The sequence below is a fragment of the Onychostoma macrolepis genome, chromosome 05 (assembly GCF_012432095.1).
Source record: "Onychostoma macrolepis isolate SWU-2019 chromosome 05, ASM1243209v1, whole genome shotgun sequence".
Lineage (NCBI taxonomy): Eukaryota > Metazoa > Chordata > Actinopteri > Cypriniformes > Cyprinidae > Onychostoma > Onychostoma macrolepis.
The window spans coordinates 35,806,134-35,823,036 of NC_081159.1; the positions used below are offsets into that span (position 1 = coordinate 35,806,134).

Sequence of the window (16,903 nt, forward strand, 5' to 3'; positions counted from 1 at the left end):
AGGCTGTTATATGTGGATCAGTTTGTTGTGTTTTCAAACGTTTGAATATGAAAAATAACTTTTATATTGATTCAACGGATTTACTGCATTTTGAAAAAAAAAAAAAAAAGTCATGGATTTATTGCATTTTGGGGGGGAAAAATAATCAGTTTTTATAATAAATCTTTGAAAATAAAAATCTGGATTTTAATTTTTAATGATATTATAATCTAAAGATGCTATGTTTTCATCTTGCCAATTTCTTGGTAAAGAAAACACATTTTTACTTAAATTAATCAAAATGGATTTATAGCGTTTTGGAACCAAACTCTTCATATACAGATAGGCTACCTGTCAGGTTTTGTATCAGGTTTTGTACAGTGTTCCTGTGGCTCAGTGGTAGAGCATTGCGTTAGCAGTGCAAAAGGTTGTGGGTTCAATTCCCAGGGAACACACATAATGATAAAACAAAATGTATAGCCTGAATGCACTGTAAGTCGCTTTAAAAGCTAAATGTAAATGTATCAATTGTAATATTATATTCAACAGGTCTACAAAGGATTGAATGACATACACACTAAGGATATGCATCTCATGACTGAGGCCAATACGATATGCATCTCGATGCATAGCCAACAATTTGATACATTAAAGATACATATGAAACATACGATTCACCCCTATTACAATGCAGTGCGATCCGATTTCGATTCAATTCAATAAGATGCAATGGAGATCACTTTTAATGCCTCAAAGCCTGTTTCATAAAACAATTTAACCAAATAAGCCAGGCTTATTTCAGTTAGCCTGACGCATTGTCATATGATATGGTTTCATAAAGCAAATTTAACATACAGTAGGCCTAGATCAAGCTTAGTCACTGTGGCAACTTATGCTGGGAAACTAACCTGGTCTATGGTAACCTGGTTATATGACAGCTGTACCTTTTAGTTTGCAGAACAGAACATTTGAACATTACAATCTAAATTTGCTCTTTAAAGCATTAAAATAATAACTGAATTAAAAGTTAAAATCACTGAATTAAAAATGAAAATAAATAATAAAGAAAATTACTATTTTAACTGCTATAAGAAACACACATTAACTAATTTGAGCTTAGTTATGTAAGCTGTACTAGCTTACATTTGATTTACCCATTACAATAGTCCATTTACAGTCACTGCTATCATAAAAAAACGCTTATATGTAGGTTTAAAATTCCACAAAAGACACATTTCATGTCCAACAACAAATATTTTAGCGAAATGTACATTTTACTCAGAATTATTGCACTCGTTGCTCTCACGTGCCTTGCCCACTCCTGACAGTAAAACAGATATGTTTGCATGACTTTCTAACATTTACAGATTAAAAATATACCTGTGACATGTCAGTTATGCACTGAGGAAAACACAAATGCATTAAATTTCGCTGTTTGCCATGGTGGATTGCTTTGATCCATGATCGACATTAAGGTCTGCTTAAAAATAAGCGTGCACAAATTAGTGAGATTGTGTGAATTTAATTTGTCATTTATGGAACCGCTTTAGCCCCAATTGATTTGTTAGCTTATTTCAAGTCAGGTTTTGGACTTTAATGCCCGTTTTTCCTCGGCTCTCTGTGGTGTTGTGATTTGTCATATTCACGCAGCAATGGTGATGAGAGAACACGCTTGAGAAACAGTTTAGAGAGGAGAAATCAATCTACATATGAAATATTGGTCACAGTTTATTGGTCACATTCTAAATAATAAAAGTATTGCGCATCCACTAGTAATTGTATATAAATAGTTTTATACCGATGCAAATATGTTAGAAACGATGCATCGCGATATAAATGAAAATTTGTAGCAGATGCAAACTTTTTAAACCGATGCATCGCATCATTAACTTTTTATCCCGATGCACCACGCGAATCGGGGAATCTTCCCATCCCTAAATACACACAGCTTTTTATCTCACTACAATGCATCGTGGTAACTACAGTCACAAAATTCTGGCCTATCTGTAGTGCTCAGAATCTTAAAATCCCCAAAATGAGGTAGATTCTTTATTTAAGTTCCTCATAAACTCTGACAATTTTCATGAATAGACAATCTTCATAGGTTATTATGCAAAGATTAAGAAAATGAGAAAATACTGTGTGTATATTAGTATCTCTGTCACAATACGTGCATAAAAGATCAGGAGTGCATTTTCCAAAAGAATTGTTAGCTAACTGGTCGCAAGTTCCATTGTTAACAACATACTTCAATGATTCGCCATTTCCTGAAATCAAAGTTCAAACAAACATTCGCAAACAGCATTGCAAAGTGTTTGGCTGTAACTACAGCTCTTGACCTCTGGTTTGAAGCATAGATCCTTGTTCCCTATCAAAAGCTACTCTCGATGCTGCATTTCAATAACACTAATGAGAACATTCTTTGTTTGACCAGTTGTGAAGCATGTGTGTCAAACACACCAAGAATTGGCTTAAATAACCTTGGTAGGTGATATCATTTGTTTATGTGCACCTGAGGGGTTAAATAGACGTGAAATGGACATACCTTCAGGTTTCTTTGTCTTCAAAGACCATATTGTGTGTAAGAGAGTTTTGCTCCACGCTGCGTTGCAGTTGCAGGGTGTTTTGGGGCCCTGGAGAAGTTTTGACATGCCCTGACATTTGTGTTTTTATCGGCACAAACTGGGCTACAATAATATGTGAGCAGCATGACAGGTTACTTTAACAGATAATATTTGTTTTGGATATAACTTACTTAATTTAAAAGTAGACATTTCAAGCTTTCTATACATATATTTCCCATGTCTTTGAGGTGAGTATTCGCAGAGATGAATGTTGTTTTATTTACGTGTCTGTGAAGAGAGGGGTTACACTTTATTTCTATACTCCACTTTAGACATATTAGACATCTACTAACTATAAGTAACTTTGTAACTACATGTCAACTACATATTAACTGATTCTCATTAATTTGCAACTACATGTCTACTAACTCTCAGTAGGGTAGGTTTAGGGTTGGTAGAATAAGTTGACATATACCGTATTGACCCGAATATAATACTATGTTTTTTTCTTGGAAATACATCTGAAAAAACGTGGTTGTCTTATATTCAGGGTCTAGACTTTGACATGTCAATAATACACCCACAACAATAGGTGGCGCCAAAAACGCATAAAATGACTAGTGCCATGAAATATGTAATGTAATGTGTGTTGTAAAGATCGCGAGTGAAAACAAAAGAAAAAGAAAAGCTTACAGCGACACAAGTTGTGACTGTCATGTTAGCTTGATGGGACCAAACTTCCTCTGTAAGTGATTTTAAAACATAAGACAGTACTCAGATTTGAAGACTACAATAAGATTTCACTTATACTGTTAATACAATTTTGGTAGGCTACTATGAGATGGATAGCCTAAATGTTATATAATTCAGATGGGCTACCTGTTATTTTTATGGTATATCAAAACGTGTATATTTTTCCATGTCATTGTTGGTACATTTTACCAGTATTTACCATACTTAAAAAAAAAAAAATAATAATAATAATAATAATAATTAGGAAAAATATGCAATATGAAAATAATTTAAGAGAAAATGTGTTTTACAGAGAGAGAGAAAAAAAAACAAACAAGATTTGGTTTTCAAAAAGCCTTTTTCCAAAAGGTACATCTGAAAAAAGGTGGGTCGTCTTATATTCGGGTCAATACGGTGCTTGCAAAGTTTCTCATAGTCTGAATGTTGTATGTTGTGGACCCATCAAAATAAAATGTTAGAAGATATTAGGCAGATAGTCTACTAATACTCTAATGACTGCTAGTTGGCATGTAGTTGCAAAGTTACTTACTGTTAGTAGAATGTCTAAAGTGGACTATCAAATTAAAGTGTTACCAAGAGAGGTGACAGAGACTGAGAAGGCAGAGAACGCAACCTGTTTATTTTACAAAAGCACATTGTTTTGTTGTTATTATGACTATACACAAATAAAAGTAGACCCTTTGCGGTTTCAAACAATACCTTATTCTTATCTGTATGATCAAATCTGACAGAGTATTTTTAGTTATTTTTGCGGTCATAAAGAAAATACGAGACAGACCGCACTGGTGTGGGCTTCGACCCCAGGGATTAAAAAGAAAGAAAATAAATATTTACTTACATGACTATGTCGAGGGAGTCTGATAAGAGATGTGTGCCTCCTTGTTCAAGGCTCATCTCAGAGGATGACCCGCATAAGTTTTGCATTGAGTGTTTGGGGAATGAGTACGCTGCTCTTGGGCTCAAGAGAGAATGAGAGCACTGTAACGTTTTGCCCTTCAAAGTGCTTTGCGCACGGCTTGTTTTCTTCAAAGAGGAGTGAGCCATCACTCCCTCCTTAAGATCTTGGGGGTCATGGAGGGTTATGTACGTTATTGCATCTTCACTCTGATCGATTGCTTCAGTCTGTGATCGATTGCTTCAGTCTGTTGTGCTGCTGAGAGGTTTGTGATTGTAGCTTCGTGTACCTTCGCTTTTTATTGAATCTCTACCTTACTTTCACTCCCTTTTGTCTAAAGTGATAATATATAACTTAATTCCCACCATATTTCTGGTGTTATCTTTCAAACTAATCCAACTAATTTGATCGTTGGCTTTTAAAACAGCGAGAGCAGCTTGTTAGCCAGTTAGCTTGTCACTCGCGGTTCCATTTGCGTTTCTATTCGCGCCTATTATTGTTTTCTTTTTTTTTTCTCGCTCCGTTTTTCACAAGCTCATCAAACAACAGTGGTAAGTGGTAAGTGGTAAGTTAAGTTGGTATCATTCATCAATCACGGTGAGTAATGGCTTCTTCTCCTGCTATTGTTGTTTGCACTGTTTGCCACATGTACAATTTATCTGTCTCTGTCAGGAGCGAGGGATTCACATGTGATAAATGTAGGGAAATAGTTAGGCTGACAGAGAAGGTTTTAGAACTAGAGACACTGATCCAAACTTTAGTTGAGGATAGTAAGAATGTGAGGGCTGTAGATACTGCTTTGGATGCGAGTAGCTCAGGGAGTCTTGTACATTGTTCGGTTTTGGTTGAGCCAGTGCAGCAGGGCATCTGGGTGACTGTGAGGCGGCCTAGTCGCGGGTCAAAACACCACTCTTCCGTTCCGATCAAAACATCAAACAGGTTCTCCCCACTCAGTGAAGCAACCACTGAGAAACCTGAAGAAAGTGCTCTAGTTATTGGTGATTCTATTGTATGGAACGTAAAAATAGAGACATCAGCCACCATAGTCCATTGTTTACCAGGAGCCAGAGCTCCTGACATCTTGGCAAATTTAAAAGTGCTGACTAATGTTAAATGTAAATTCAGTAAGATTGTTATCCACGTCGGCGCTAATGATGTTCGACTTCGCCAGTCAGAGATCACTAAAAATAATGTTAAAGAGGTGTGTGAACTTGCAAGTACGATGTCAGACACTGTAATATGCACTGGTCCGCTCCCTGTTTATCGTGGCGATGAGATTCATAGCAGACTGTCGTCACTCAATGGCTGGATGTCTAAGTGGTGCCCACAAAACAACATAGGCTTTATAGACAATTGGAAGAATTTTTGGGGCAGACCTGACCTGATGAAAAGAGATGGTGTTCATCCCTCCTGGGGTGGTGCCGCTCTTCTCTCTAGAAATATGGCACATAGTCTTAGAGTTCGTATCTGACTAACTGGGGCCCAGGTCAGGAAGCAGACAGACTGGCTAAACCGACCATCTGCTAGCCGCCTCACGTCACAGAAGTCAGTTAATTCTCAGCACATAGAAACTTTTTCACCTAGATATCACACTATAGAGACTGTGTCTGTTCCCCAAACTAGAAAATACAGAAAACATCCAAACCAAAGTAATAGTATTCAATTTAATTGATATTCAACAAATAAAAAAACAATATAATACAGATAAACACATGATAAAGCTTGGCTTATTGAATATTAGATCCCTTTCATCAAAAGCACATTTTGTAAATGATATGTTCACTGACCATAAACTAGATGTGCTTTGTTTGACAGAAACCTGGCTAAAACCAGATGATTACATTACTTTAAACGAGTCTACACCCCAAGATTACTGTTACAAACATGAACCGCGTCCAAAAGGTAAAGGGGGAGGTGTTGCTACAATTTATAGCAATATTTTCAGTATCTCTCAGAGGTCGGGTTTCAAGTATAATTCGTTCTAAGTAATGGTGCTCCATATAACATTATCCAAAGAAACACGTATTAATGATAAATACCCTGTGATGTTTGTACTGGCTACTGTATACAGGCCACCAGGGCACCATACAGACTTTATTAAATAATTTTCTGATTTTCTATCGGAGTTAGTGCTGACTGCAGATAAAGTCCTAATTGTTGGTGATTTTAATATCCATGTTGATAATGAAAAAGATTCGTTGGGATCAGCATTTATAGACATTCTAAACTCTATTGGTGTTAAACAACACGTGTCAGGACCTACTCATTGTCGAAATCATACTCTAGATTTAATACTGTCACATGGAATTGATGTCAGTGGCATTGAAATTTGGCAGCAGAGCGATGATATCTCAGATCATTATCTAGTCTCCTGTATATTCCATATAGCTAAAGCTGTAAAGCCAACTCCTTGTTACAAATATGGTAGAACTATTACCTCTACAACAACAGACTGCTTTATAAATAATCTTCTTGACTTTTCCAGTTCCTCAGCATATCCAATAGCTCAGAACAACTTGATGATGTAATAGAAACTATGGACTCCTTTACACTTAAGGAAGATTAAGGATAAGATTCCAACACCGTGGTATAATGAGCACACTTGCGCCCTAAAGAGAGCAGCCCGGAAAATGGAGCGCAGCTGGAGGAAAACAAAACTAGAGCTGTTTCGTTTAGCTTGGCGGGAAAGTACCCTATCCTACAAAAAAGCATTAAAAACTGCTAGATCTGATTACTTTTCATCTCTTCTAGAAGAAAACAAACATAACCCTCTGTATTTATTCAATACAGTGACTAAATTAACGAAAAATAAAGCATCAACAGGTGTTTTCATTTCCCAAGAGCATAGCAGTAATGACTTTATGAACTACTTTACTTCCAAGATCGATACTATCAGAGATAAAATTGTATCCTTGCAGCCGTCAGCTACAGTATCGCATCAGATAGCGCACTATAGATCCTCGGAGGAAAAATTCCATTAATTCTCTACTGTAGGAGAGGAAGAATTGTATAAACTTGTTAAATCATCTAAACCAACAACGTGTATGTTAGACCCCATCCCATCTAAACTACTAAAAGAGCTGCTTCCGGAAGTCATAGATCCTCTTTTGGCTATTATTAATTCATCATTGTCATTAGGATATGTCCCTAAAACCTTCAAATTGGCTGTTATTAAGCCTCTCATTAAAAAACCACAACTTGATCCAAAAGATCTAGTTAATTACAGACCGATCTGAAATCTCCCTTTTTTGTCAAAGATACTAGAAAAGGTAGTATTCTCACAATTATATTCCTTCTTAGAGAAAAATGGTATCTGTGAGGAATTCCAGTCAGGATTTAGATCGTATCATAGTACTGAGACTGCTCTCATTAGAGTTACAAATGACCTGCTTCTATCATCTGATCGTGGTTGTATCTCTTTATTAGTTCTACTGGATCTTTGCGCTGCGTTCGACACTATCGATCACAACATTCTTTTGAATAGACTAGAAAACTTTGTTGGCATTAGTGGAAGTGCCTTAGCATGGTTCAAATCATACTTATCTGACCGCCATCAGTTCGTAGCAGTGAATGAAGAGGTATCATATCGATCACAAGTGCAGTAGGGAGTACCTCAAGGCTCAGTACTAGGGCCGTTACTTTTGACGCTTTACATGTTACCCTTGGGAGAACATGGTGTTAGCTTTCACTGTTATGCTGATGATACTCAGCTCTATATTTCTTTGCGGCCCGGTGAAACACACCAAATTGAGAAACTAACGGAATGCATAGTCGATATAAAAAACTGGATAACGAGTAATTTTTTACTGCTAAATTCTGAAAAAACAGAGGTGTTAATTATTGGACGTAAAAAGCCCACATGTAATAACCTAGAACATTATCTACCACTTGATGGCTGCTCTGTCAATTGTTCTTCATCCGTCAGGAACCTAGGTGTGCTGTTTGATAGCAATCTTTCATTTGAAAGCCATGTTTCTAGCAGCTTTAAAACTGCGTTTTTTCATCTCAAACATCTAAATTGCGACCTATGCTCTCAACGTCAAATGCAGAAATGTTAATTCATGTGTTTATGACCTCAAGGTTAGACTATTTTAATGCTTTATTGGGTAGTTGTTCTGCACGCTTGATCAACAAACTACAGTTGGTCCAAAATACAGCAGCTAGAGTCCTTACTAGAACCAGGAAATATGACCATATTAGCCCGGTTCTGTCAACACTGCACTGGCTCCCTATCAAACATCGGACAGATTTTAAAATCTTGTTAATTACTTATAAAGCCCTGAATGGCTTAGCTCCTCAGTACTTGAGCGAGCTCTTATCAAACTATAGTCATCCACGTCCACTGCGTTCTCAAAACTCTGGTCGTTTGATAATACCTAGAATATCAAAATCGACTGTGGGCGGCAGATCCTTTTCCTATTTAGCACCCAAACTCTGGAACAATCTACCTAACACTGTTTGGGAGGCAGACACACTCTGTCAGTTTAAATCTAGATTAAAGACCCATCTCTTTAGCCTGGCTTACACATAACACACTAATACGCTTCTATTATTCAAATCCGTTAAAGGATTGTTAGGCTGCATTAATTAGATCAACCGGAACCGGGAACACTCCCCATAACATACGATGTACTCGTTACATTGTAAGTAGAATGGCATCTACGCAAATATTTGTCTGTTTCTTTCCTATTCTGTTTCACAGTCCGTATCCGATCAGATGGTGGATCAGCACCAAGAGATGATGTCTACAGCCCTGATTGTCAGCGGAGACCAGGACACCTAGATGAGCCCCAGAGACATATCCCCAGTGAAGACCTCGATTAAAATACAATAAAACTAAAAATATAACAAAATAACAAAAAATATAATAAAATACCTAAATACATAATACTATTATTGTTAGAAATTGCAACAAAATAAAAAATAGAAATATAAACTTTTGAACTGCGGGTTTCGTCTGGCCAGAGGAGAACTGGCCCCCCGACTGAGCCTGGTTTCTCCTAAGGTTTTTTTCTCCATTCTGTCACAGAGGGAGTTTTGGTTCCTTGCCGCTGTCGCCTCTGGCTTGCTCAGTTGGGGACACTTAATTTCTAGCGATTATCGCCGATTTGATTGCACAGATACTATTTAAACTAAACTGAGCTAGACAATGACATCTCTGAATTCAATAATGAAATGCCTTTAACTGAAAATTGAGTGTTTAATCTTATCATTATACATTACTGACACTCTATCCTCCAATTTGATACAGTTAAGTGCTTTGACACAATCTGTATTGTTAAAAGCGCTATATAAATAAAGGTGACTTGACTTGACATGTGTCGATCTGGCTGAGGCACGTGAGACTGGTCCGCCCCTTTCTCTTGTGCTCTTGCTGGATCAGGAGGTCCCTGCACTTCTTCAGAATGGGAGAAGGACACTTCATCTCTTGCCTCTGCAGAGATGGAGATCGACAGCGCCACCTCTGAGTGCTCCTCTCGCGAGGATAAAACATATGAGAAGTTTCTTGAGGTGGTGACTCGAGCAATCAAAAGATTAAAGCTGGACTGGCCACAAGGGCAGTAGACCCCCAAATGTTCGAAGCTGGATGACAGATTTCTGTTAGGTGGCCAGGGGGAGGGACCTCAGTGACGGTCTCTCCCCTTCTTTCGCGATCTACATGACGAGTTAACTTGTTCATGGAGTAAGCCCTACTCATCCCGTGTCTTTGTGCCATCGACATCGATTTATTTGTCTATTGTGGATGCAAAGGCACAGGGCTATATGATGATGCTCCATGTGGGTGAGGAGGCGTTTTCCAAACGTCGCTGGGCCACTCTGTGCGACTAAGCAGATGGCCTGTTCCATTGGCCGTTCAATGGCTGCTATGGTCTCCACGGAGAGGCACCATGAACCTCATGGGCATCAAGGAGAGGGACTGGTCATTCCTTCTTGATGCCCCCATCTCGCCTTCTGGCCTATTTGGCAGCTCTGTCAACACAGTCGTTAGTAGGTTCCGGGAGGCAAAGCGTTATGAATAAACTTTTGTTAAGTTTCTCCCCCACTGTGCTCAAGCGTCGGGACTGTCGTCCACCCAGTTCCAACCAGGTCTGGTTTCTCTGAGGTGAGAAGCCCAGAAAGAGAGTGTGGCGAGTTGTGCGCCTCCTCACAAAGACTGGGGAACGGCTTGCCACACTTCAAAGACCACCAGTAAGAAGCCAGACCTAAGGAGCATCATCTCTTCAAAAAAGAAGTCCTGAGGGTGGTGCACCGAGGCCCGTGGGGGTGCGCAAAAAGTTCCAGCAGAGAGTAGGGGCTCCTACTCGGCACCCTCAGGGGACCGCTATAAAAAAACAACACAGGAAGTTTCTGAGGTTAGCTTTCAGGGGCGAAATTTACCAGTATCGGGTTCTTCCATTCGGCTTAGCCTTGTCACACCGCATATACACAAAATGCATGGATGCAGCACTGGCTCCTCTGCGACTCCAGGACATCCACATTTTAAATTACATAGACGACTGGCTGATTTTGGCCCAGTCTAAAGAGCTTGCACTTCGACATCAGGCTGTTGTCCTAGCTCATCTCAAATGCACATGAGACCATTTCAGTTATGGGTCAGAACCAGGGGATTGCATCCAAGGGCTAATCGCCAGAGGCAGATAAGGGTTACGAGCCAGGGGCTTTGTACCCTTTCTATGTGGTTCAGACCCCGGTTTCTGACTTTAGGTCCTACTCAACTCAACAACACTGCAGTAGTCTCTTACAAAAATGACCAGGCCGCCTGAACAGGCTAGCGCAGCAGGTTCTACGTTAGACACAGGGCAACGTCCTGTCCCTCAGGGTGATTTACATTCCTGGGCATTTGAATGTGGGAGAAGACTTGCTGTCCAGACCAGCTGTGAAACACAGGGAATGGAAACTCCACCCTGAAGTAGTCAGACAAATTTGGGAAAGATTTTAGTATGCAGAGGTGGACCTCTTTGCATCACAGGAGACAGCACAATTTCCCCTCTACTTCTCTCTGACTCCTCCAGCTCCCCCTGGTCTGGATATATCTGGATATCCCCATATGTGGCCCAGACTGTGTCTTTACGCATTTCCTCGATTGCTCTGCTCCTGGGAGTCTTGGCCAAGGCCTGTCAACAAGGGTCTCGCCTGTTCCTGATAGCACCCTGTTGGCCGACCAAAGTGTGGTTCTCAGATCTAATACCCCTCCTCGATGGCTCGGCATGGGCAATTCCGGTCAGGATAGATCTCCTAACTCAGGTGCACCGGCCTGATCTCTGGAACCTTCATGTATGGCCCCTCAGGGGTACCAACTAAGAGATGCTGGGCTTCCAGCCGATGCCGTACAGGCTATTCTAAGTGCTAGGGCTCCCTTCACTAGAAGTAGTTATGCCCACAGATGGCGCATTTTCAAAAGCTGGTGTATGACACACCCTGCAGACCCAGTTCACTGCCAAGTTGTTTCAGTGCTGGAGTTCCTGCAAGAGAAACTGTCTTCAGGCACATGTCCTGGTTCTCTCAGATTCTATGTGGTTAAATTTTGGCTTTTCATAATCTGATTGACGGGGTTTCTGTGGGAAAGCACCCTCTAGTTGCCCACTTCATTTGTGGAGCTAAGCAGTTGAGGTCACCCACCAGATCGACAGTCCCTTCGTGGGACTTAGCCATAGTGCTTGAGGGTCTGGCTGGGAAACCTTTCAAACCACTAGAGTCAGCACCTGTCAGGTTTCTGACTCTAAAGATGTATTTTTTTAATGGCTAATATTTCTCTGAAGCGAATTGGGGATTTACAGGCTCTTCCAGTCTCACCATCCTTCTTAGACTTTGCCCACAACACGACACCAGAGCAGACTCTGATGAAAGACTTCACTTACTGTCTCCAGTACATACTCTTCAGATTTATGTCCAGTGGCATAAGTTGGAACAGCTTTGCGTGGTCAAGCTTTGCCTCTAGGAGTTAGGGCCCATTCAGCCAGGGGGGTTGTATCCTTTATGGCTCTGGCAAGAGGTGTCCCCTTGCAGCAAGTGTGTGATTTGGCAGACTGGCCCTCTCAGCACACATTTGTGAGATTCTATAGTTTGGATGTCCATGCTACTCTGGGCTTGCATTGTCCTTGAGTCAACATCCCAATGTCGTGTCTGGGACCTCTTCAATGTTTGTGCGCTCAAACTACACAACCTTGAGTGGTCGAGACACTTCCAGTGGGGCAGCGTTGGTATTCTCGTTCCCATTAGCATTGAAATGCAGCATCGAGAGTAGCTTTTGATTGTGAACATCTTGGGTTACTTGACTGTAACTCTGTTCCCTGAAAAAGCAGGAACAAAATGCTGCGCCTTAATGTCGCACTGTAGCCGTGCCTGGACGTCCTTTCAAACGAAGATGTAACCTGAATGTGTGTCCGTTTCACATCTATTTATAGGTGCATGTAATCAAGCTGTCAGTTTCAACCATCATTTAACATTATAATCCTCCAAACGCACACCTGATGATTGTAGTATCATTTTCACAGTGAGACAAGATCTCACAGGGACTCACAAGATCAAACCTGACTTGTGAAGAAAAACAACAGGAGGACAATCAACATGATCAGCTAGTTCTCCTGGCGTGAGTTTTGTTTTACAGAAAGAAAAATAAAGCAGAACAAAACCAGATGGGTGATCTTCTCAAATCAGACTGATTCAGTGTGATCTTGTCATTCTTCACTGCTAAACTTGGTGCCATTGAGTCCACAATGCACAGATGTTAATAAGACTCAGCTGCAGTCCTCCCCCATGAAAAGGGAGAAAAGAGACAGCCATTTTCCAAACAAATAAAATATCTGCCTTGAATGAGTACCAAAAACAGGATGTGGCACAGCAATGACACGCCACCAAATCAAATATTTTTGTCGCATCACACTTGCTTATGATGGGAAGACATTGACACAGCAATGCTTGTTCTTGCTTTTCCTCCTGTCGCCATGTCTTCATTGCCAAATGGTGAATAACCTTAAAGCCAATTTGTGACCAATTAAACCAAAATGTCAACAACAATATTAAAACCATTATACGTTATCTAAACTAACAATTTTACTTTTCTTATTTAATTAGAATTTACAGAATCGATGTAGTCACACCAACATTAGCATTTGCATAGGCCTACTTAAAACAACCCTGTACTGCAGGGTTTACTCTTTACTGCAACATAATTGAATTAAAGATCCATCACAAATTAAAGACAAAAAAAAAGGCAGAATATAATCAGAAGGAAGTAATCAAATAACAGTCAATTTATGTGGATCCTTTAAATGCACTGGACTTCTCACAATGAATGAATGAACCCTAAATCACATACAGTACATGCATACATGGTTTAGTTCTTAACCTTGTTGTAACAATGATAAAATTGGAGTATTATAAATGAGTGTCAGAGTGCCCGACATTAATAATTTGCATAGATCACACCCAAACCATATTTAGAGTGTTTCGTCACTCTCAGCAAATGTATGACTCTCTTTAAGGCAGGATCCTCAAGCAACACCAAGTGTGCCGTCCTTAAAACCGGATCAAACACATTAAACACCGTTTATACAGACCGTATCTCATGAATGAGCCGTGCTTATGATTATCTGTGTTTGTTCATCTACATCTTGGATGGCCTGAAGGGGAGTACATTTTCAGCTAATTTTCATTTTCATATGCAGACTTAGATGAGTTCTTCATCTGAACAGATTTAAAGAAATGCATTCCATCATTTGCTCACCAATGGATCCTCTGCAATGAATGGGTGCCATTGGAATGATAGTCCAGTCCCAACAGCTGATAAAAACATCACAATAATCCACAAGGGTAAAACTTTAGATTAGGGAACACATATTCATTATTAAGAGTTTTCACTCAATAAACTCCCAATTTGCTGCTTATTAATATTGTAGTTAGTAAGGTAGTTGTTAAGTTTAGATATGGGGTAGGGTTAAGGGATCTAAAATATGGTCATGCAGAATAAGGCAATAATATGTGCTTTACAAGTACTAATTAACAGCCAATATGCTTCAAATATGCATGCTAATATGCAACTCCAGTCCATCAATTAACATCTTATGAAGCCAAAAGCTGCATGTTTGTAAGAAACAAATCCACCATTATGATGTTTTTAACTTCAAACTGTTGCTTCTGGCTAAATAGACAGAGTCCATTATATTTCTTTATCCAGTGAAAAAGTCTGAATCAGGAGAGAAATATGTACAGATCAAGCACCGTTTACAAGAGAAAACAGTCCAAAACATTTCAAAAGGATCCATTGGTGAGCAAGTGATGGAATGCTGCATTTCTCCAAATCTGTTCTGATAAAATCAAAAAAAATAAATAAATAAAAATAAATAACCTAATCTACATGTTGGATTACGACGGCGTTTTAGTGCCTCGTTAAAAAATTTAAAAAAATTATATTTCGTTAAATGTATATAAAAGTTATATTTCGAGAATAGAGTCGAAACTATGAGAATAAAGTCGAAATACTATGAGAATAAAGTCAAAATGTTTCGAGAATAAAGTCGAAATGTAACGAGAATAAAGTCAAAATGTTACGAGAATAAAGTCGAAATGTTTCGATCATTTAAATCGTGGAAATTAAAGTTATAATATTTTGAGAGTATATAGCCTATATCGCGCATGCAAATTGCCCACATTGAGAGCACCGGGAGATGTTGCCAGACCTCAGGAATTGATTTGAATATTGTTCCGTCCGAGCGACCGCATCATCTTACTGGGATGTCAATTTTAAGGACTCGCGGGAACAGCTTAATATCAAGAATATGATATCTGTTAACAGACTGAACAGGAACAACTGTTTATCTTAACATAAACTCACACACTCAATCGACATTCCTTTGGGGGGCGCTGTAGCTCTCTTATTTAACCCTTTTTTAATACACTACAAATATAGCTATGTGGGATTATTAGCAGAAATCATACCATGTGTCATACTCACGGGGACAGTATGCTTGGAAATAATATTTAATGTATTCCATTGCATTCATTATTTGTACTGCGCCAGCCACACAATAGCAATAGCTTAAGCTTTGTGCTTTTAGTGCTTTTAATATAAAACAAAGTCTCAGCTTTCAAAATCAGTTTTATAACGAAACACAAATTATGTGTCTTACAATAATGTGGCATGACGGATCGCTGTATTTATGTGAATAAATTCATTAAATTATTGTGAAAATTCCACCACCTACTCCGCAAAAACGTCCCAAACTTTCATTCCTAACATAGCCTGTTTAATTAAACAGCAATAAAACGTTCTAAAGGTTGAAGTGGACTCAAATTTGTTAAAAATACGTTATATTGTTGTCTTTTCTGCTGTAAACGTTAAGTGACTATTCACAAAATGTTTTATTCATGGTATACTGTAAATGAGGACATAATATTTAATGTCTTCCATTCATTATTTGTAGCGCGCCAGCCAACCAGTAATCGCAACAATTTTGTGCTTTGTTGCTTTTACACACAGCTCAGCTTTCAAATTCTGCCAGTTTTATAACGAAATACAAATTATAAATGTGTTTTTGCTCTTTATTTCAAGTTTATAGCAAGATATAAATTGAAGGAACATCATAAGGCATAAAAACAAAAAGTTTAGCCTAATTTATAATGAAAATGTCTCGTCGTTCGTTATTGTAATCGGAAAGATGATTGACTCACATGCCGCTTAACAAACACATTATTGCAATATAGCCTACATATTGTTTGTATTTCGCTATAAAACTGACAGATTTTGAACACTGAGATTTGGAATATCTCCCGGTGCTCCAAATCCGGCCCATTTGCATGACCAAAAGGCTAGAATAGCCTATCTCAAAATATTATAACTATATAATCTTTATTCTCAAAACATTTCGACTTTAATCTCGAAAACATTTCGACTTTATTCTCGTTGTGTTTCGACTTTATTCTCGTAATATTTCGACTTTATTCTCGTAGTGTTTCGACTTTATTCTCGAAACATTTTGACTTTATTCTCGTAGTTTCGACTTTATTCTCGAAATATTACGACTTTAATCTCGTAATCTTAGATTTTATTTATTTTTTTCTTACGAGGCACTAAAACGCCGTCGTAGTTGGATGTCCTAATGGCTTGAGAGTAAATTCTCAGCACAATCTTCTATTTTTATTTATTTTTTTTGTGAACTATTCTTTTAAGTTGGGACAGCAATAAACATTTTAACATTCAAAAAAATTATGCAACTAAATTTTTTATGTAATGACAAGATATTCATGACAATGAATATGATCAGGGCTGTTGCTTTGCTGCATGTTGTGCTTCAAAAAACTCTTTTAGCTAAGATTATATTCACAATATTACAAGGTTTTAGAAGATCTCACTGAAATGAAGAGCTGATATTATAGGACTTTTCCAATCTTTTTTTTTTTTTTTTTTTTTAAATCAACATCCATGTTTGCTGTGGTTCTTACTTATAAAGGCTGTCAGGCTCCAGGCACTTGAAAATGAGAGAGTAGATCACACTGTGAGGATGTTCTCCACTTCTGCGTCCCGCTACTACACACGAGGAACCCAGACCCGAGAAAAGATCATCCATAAGGCTCAGAACCTCTCCTAAGAAACACAGAAATGAAGAGAAGAGATCAGTATGACAATTCAGCAACTAACTAACTAAATACATTTTAATTTCAATTTTAGTTATTTTAGTACTTCAAGTACTAATGCTAAAAGAAAATGATAAAT

General features: G+C 38.6%; 1 protein-coding gene across 4 annotated transcripts in view; it reads right to left on the reverse strand.

Moving 5' to 3' along the window:
- The window catches only part of LOC131540270 (astrotactin-2-like), a 588,347-nt gene that overhangs the window by 25,730 nt on the left and 545,714 nt on the right, over positions 1 to 16,903 (reverse strand). For all 4 annotated transcript variants that reach the window (XM_058774886.1, XM_058774887.1, XM_058774885.1 and 1 more), the window contains one exon: positions 16,633 to 16,774. In XM_058774886.1, the coding sequence (XP_058630869.1) occupies positions 16,633 to 16,774 (142 nt within the window). The remainder of the gene's footprint in view (positions 1 to 16,632; positions 16,775 to 16,903) is intronic.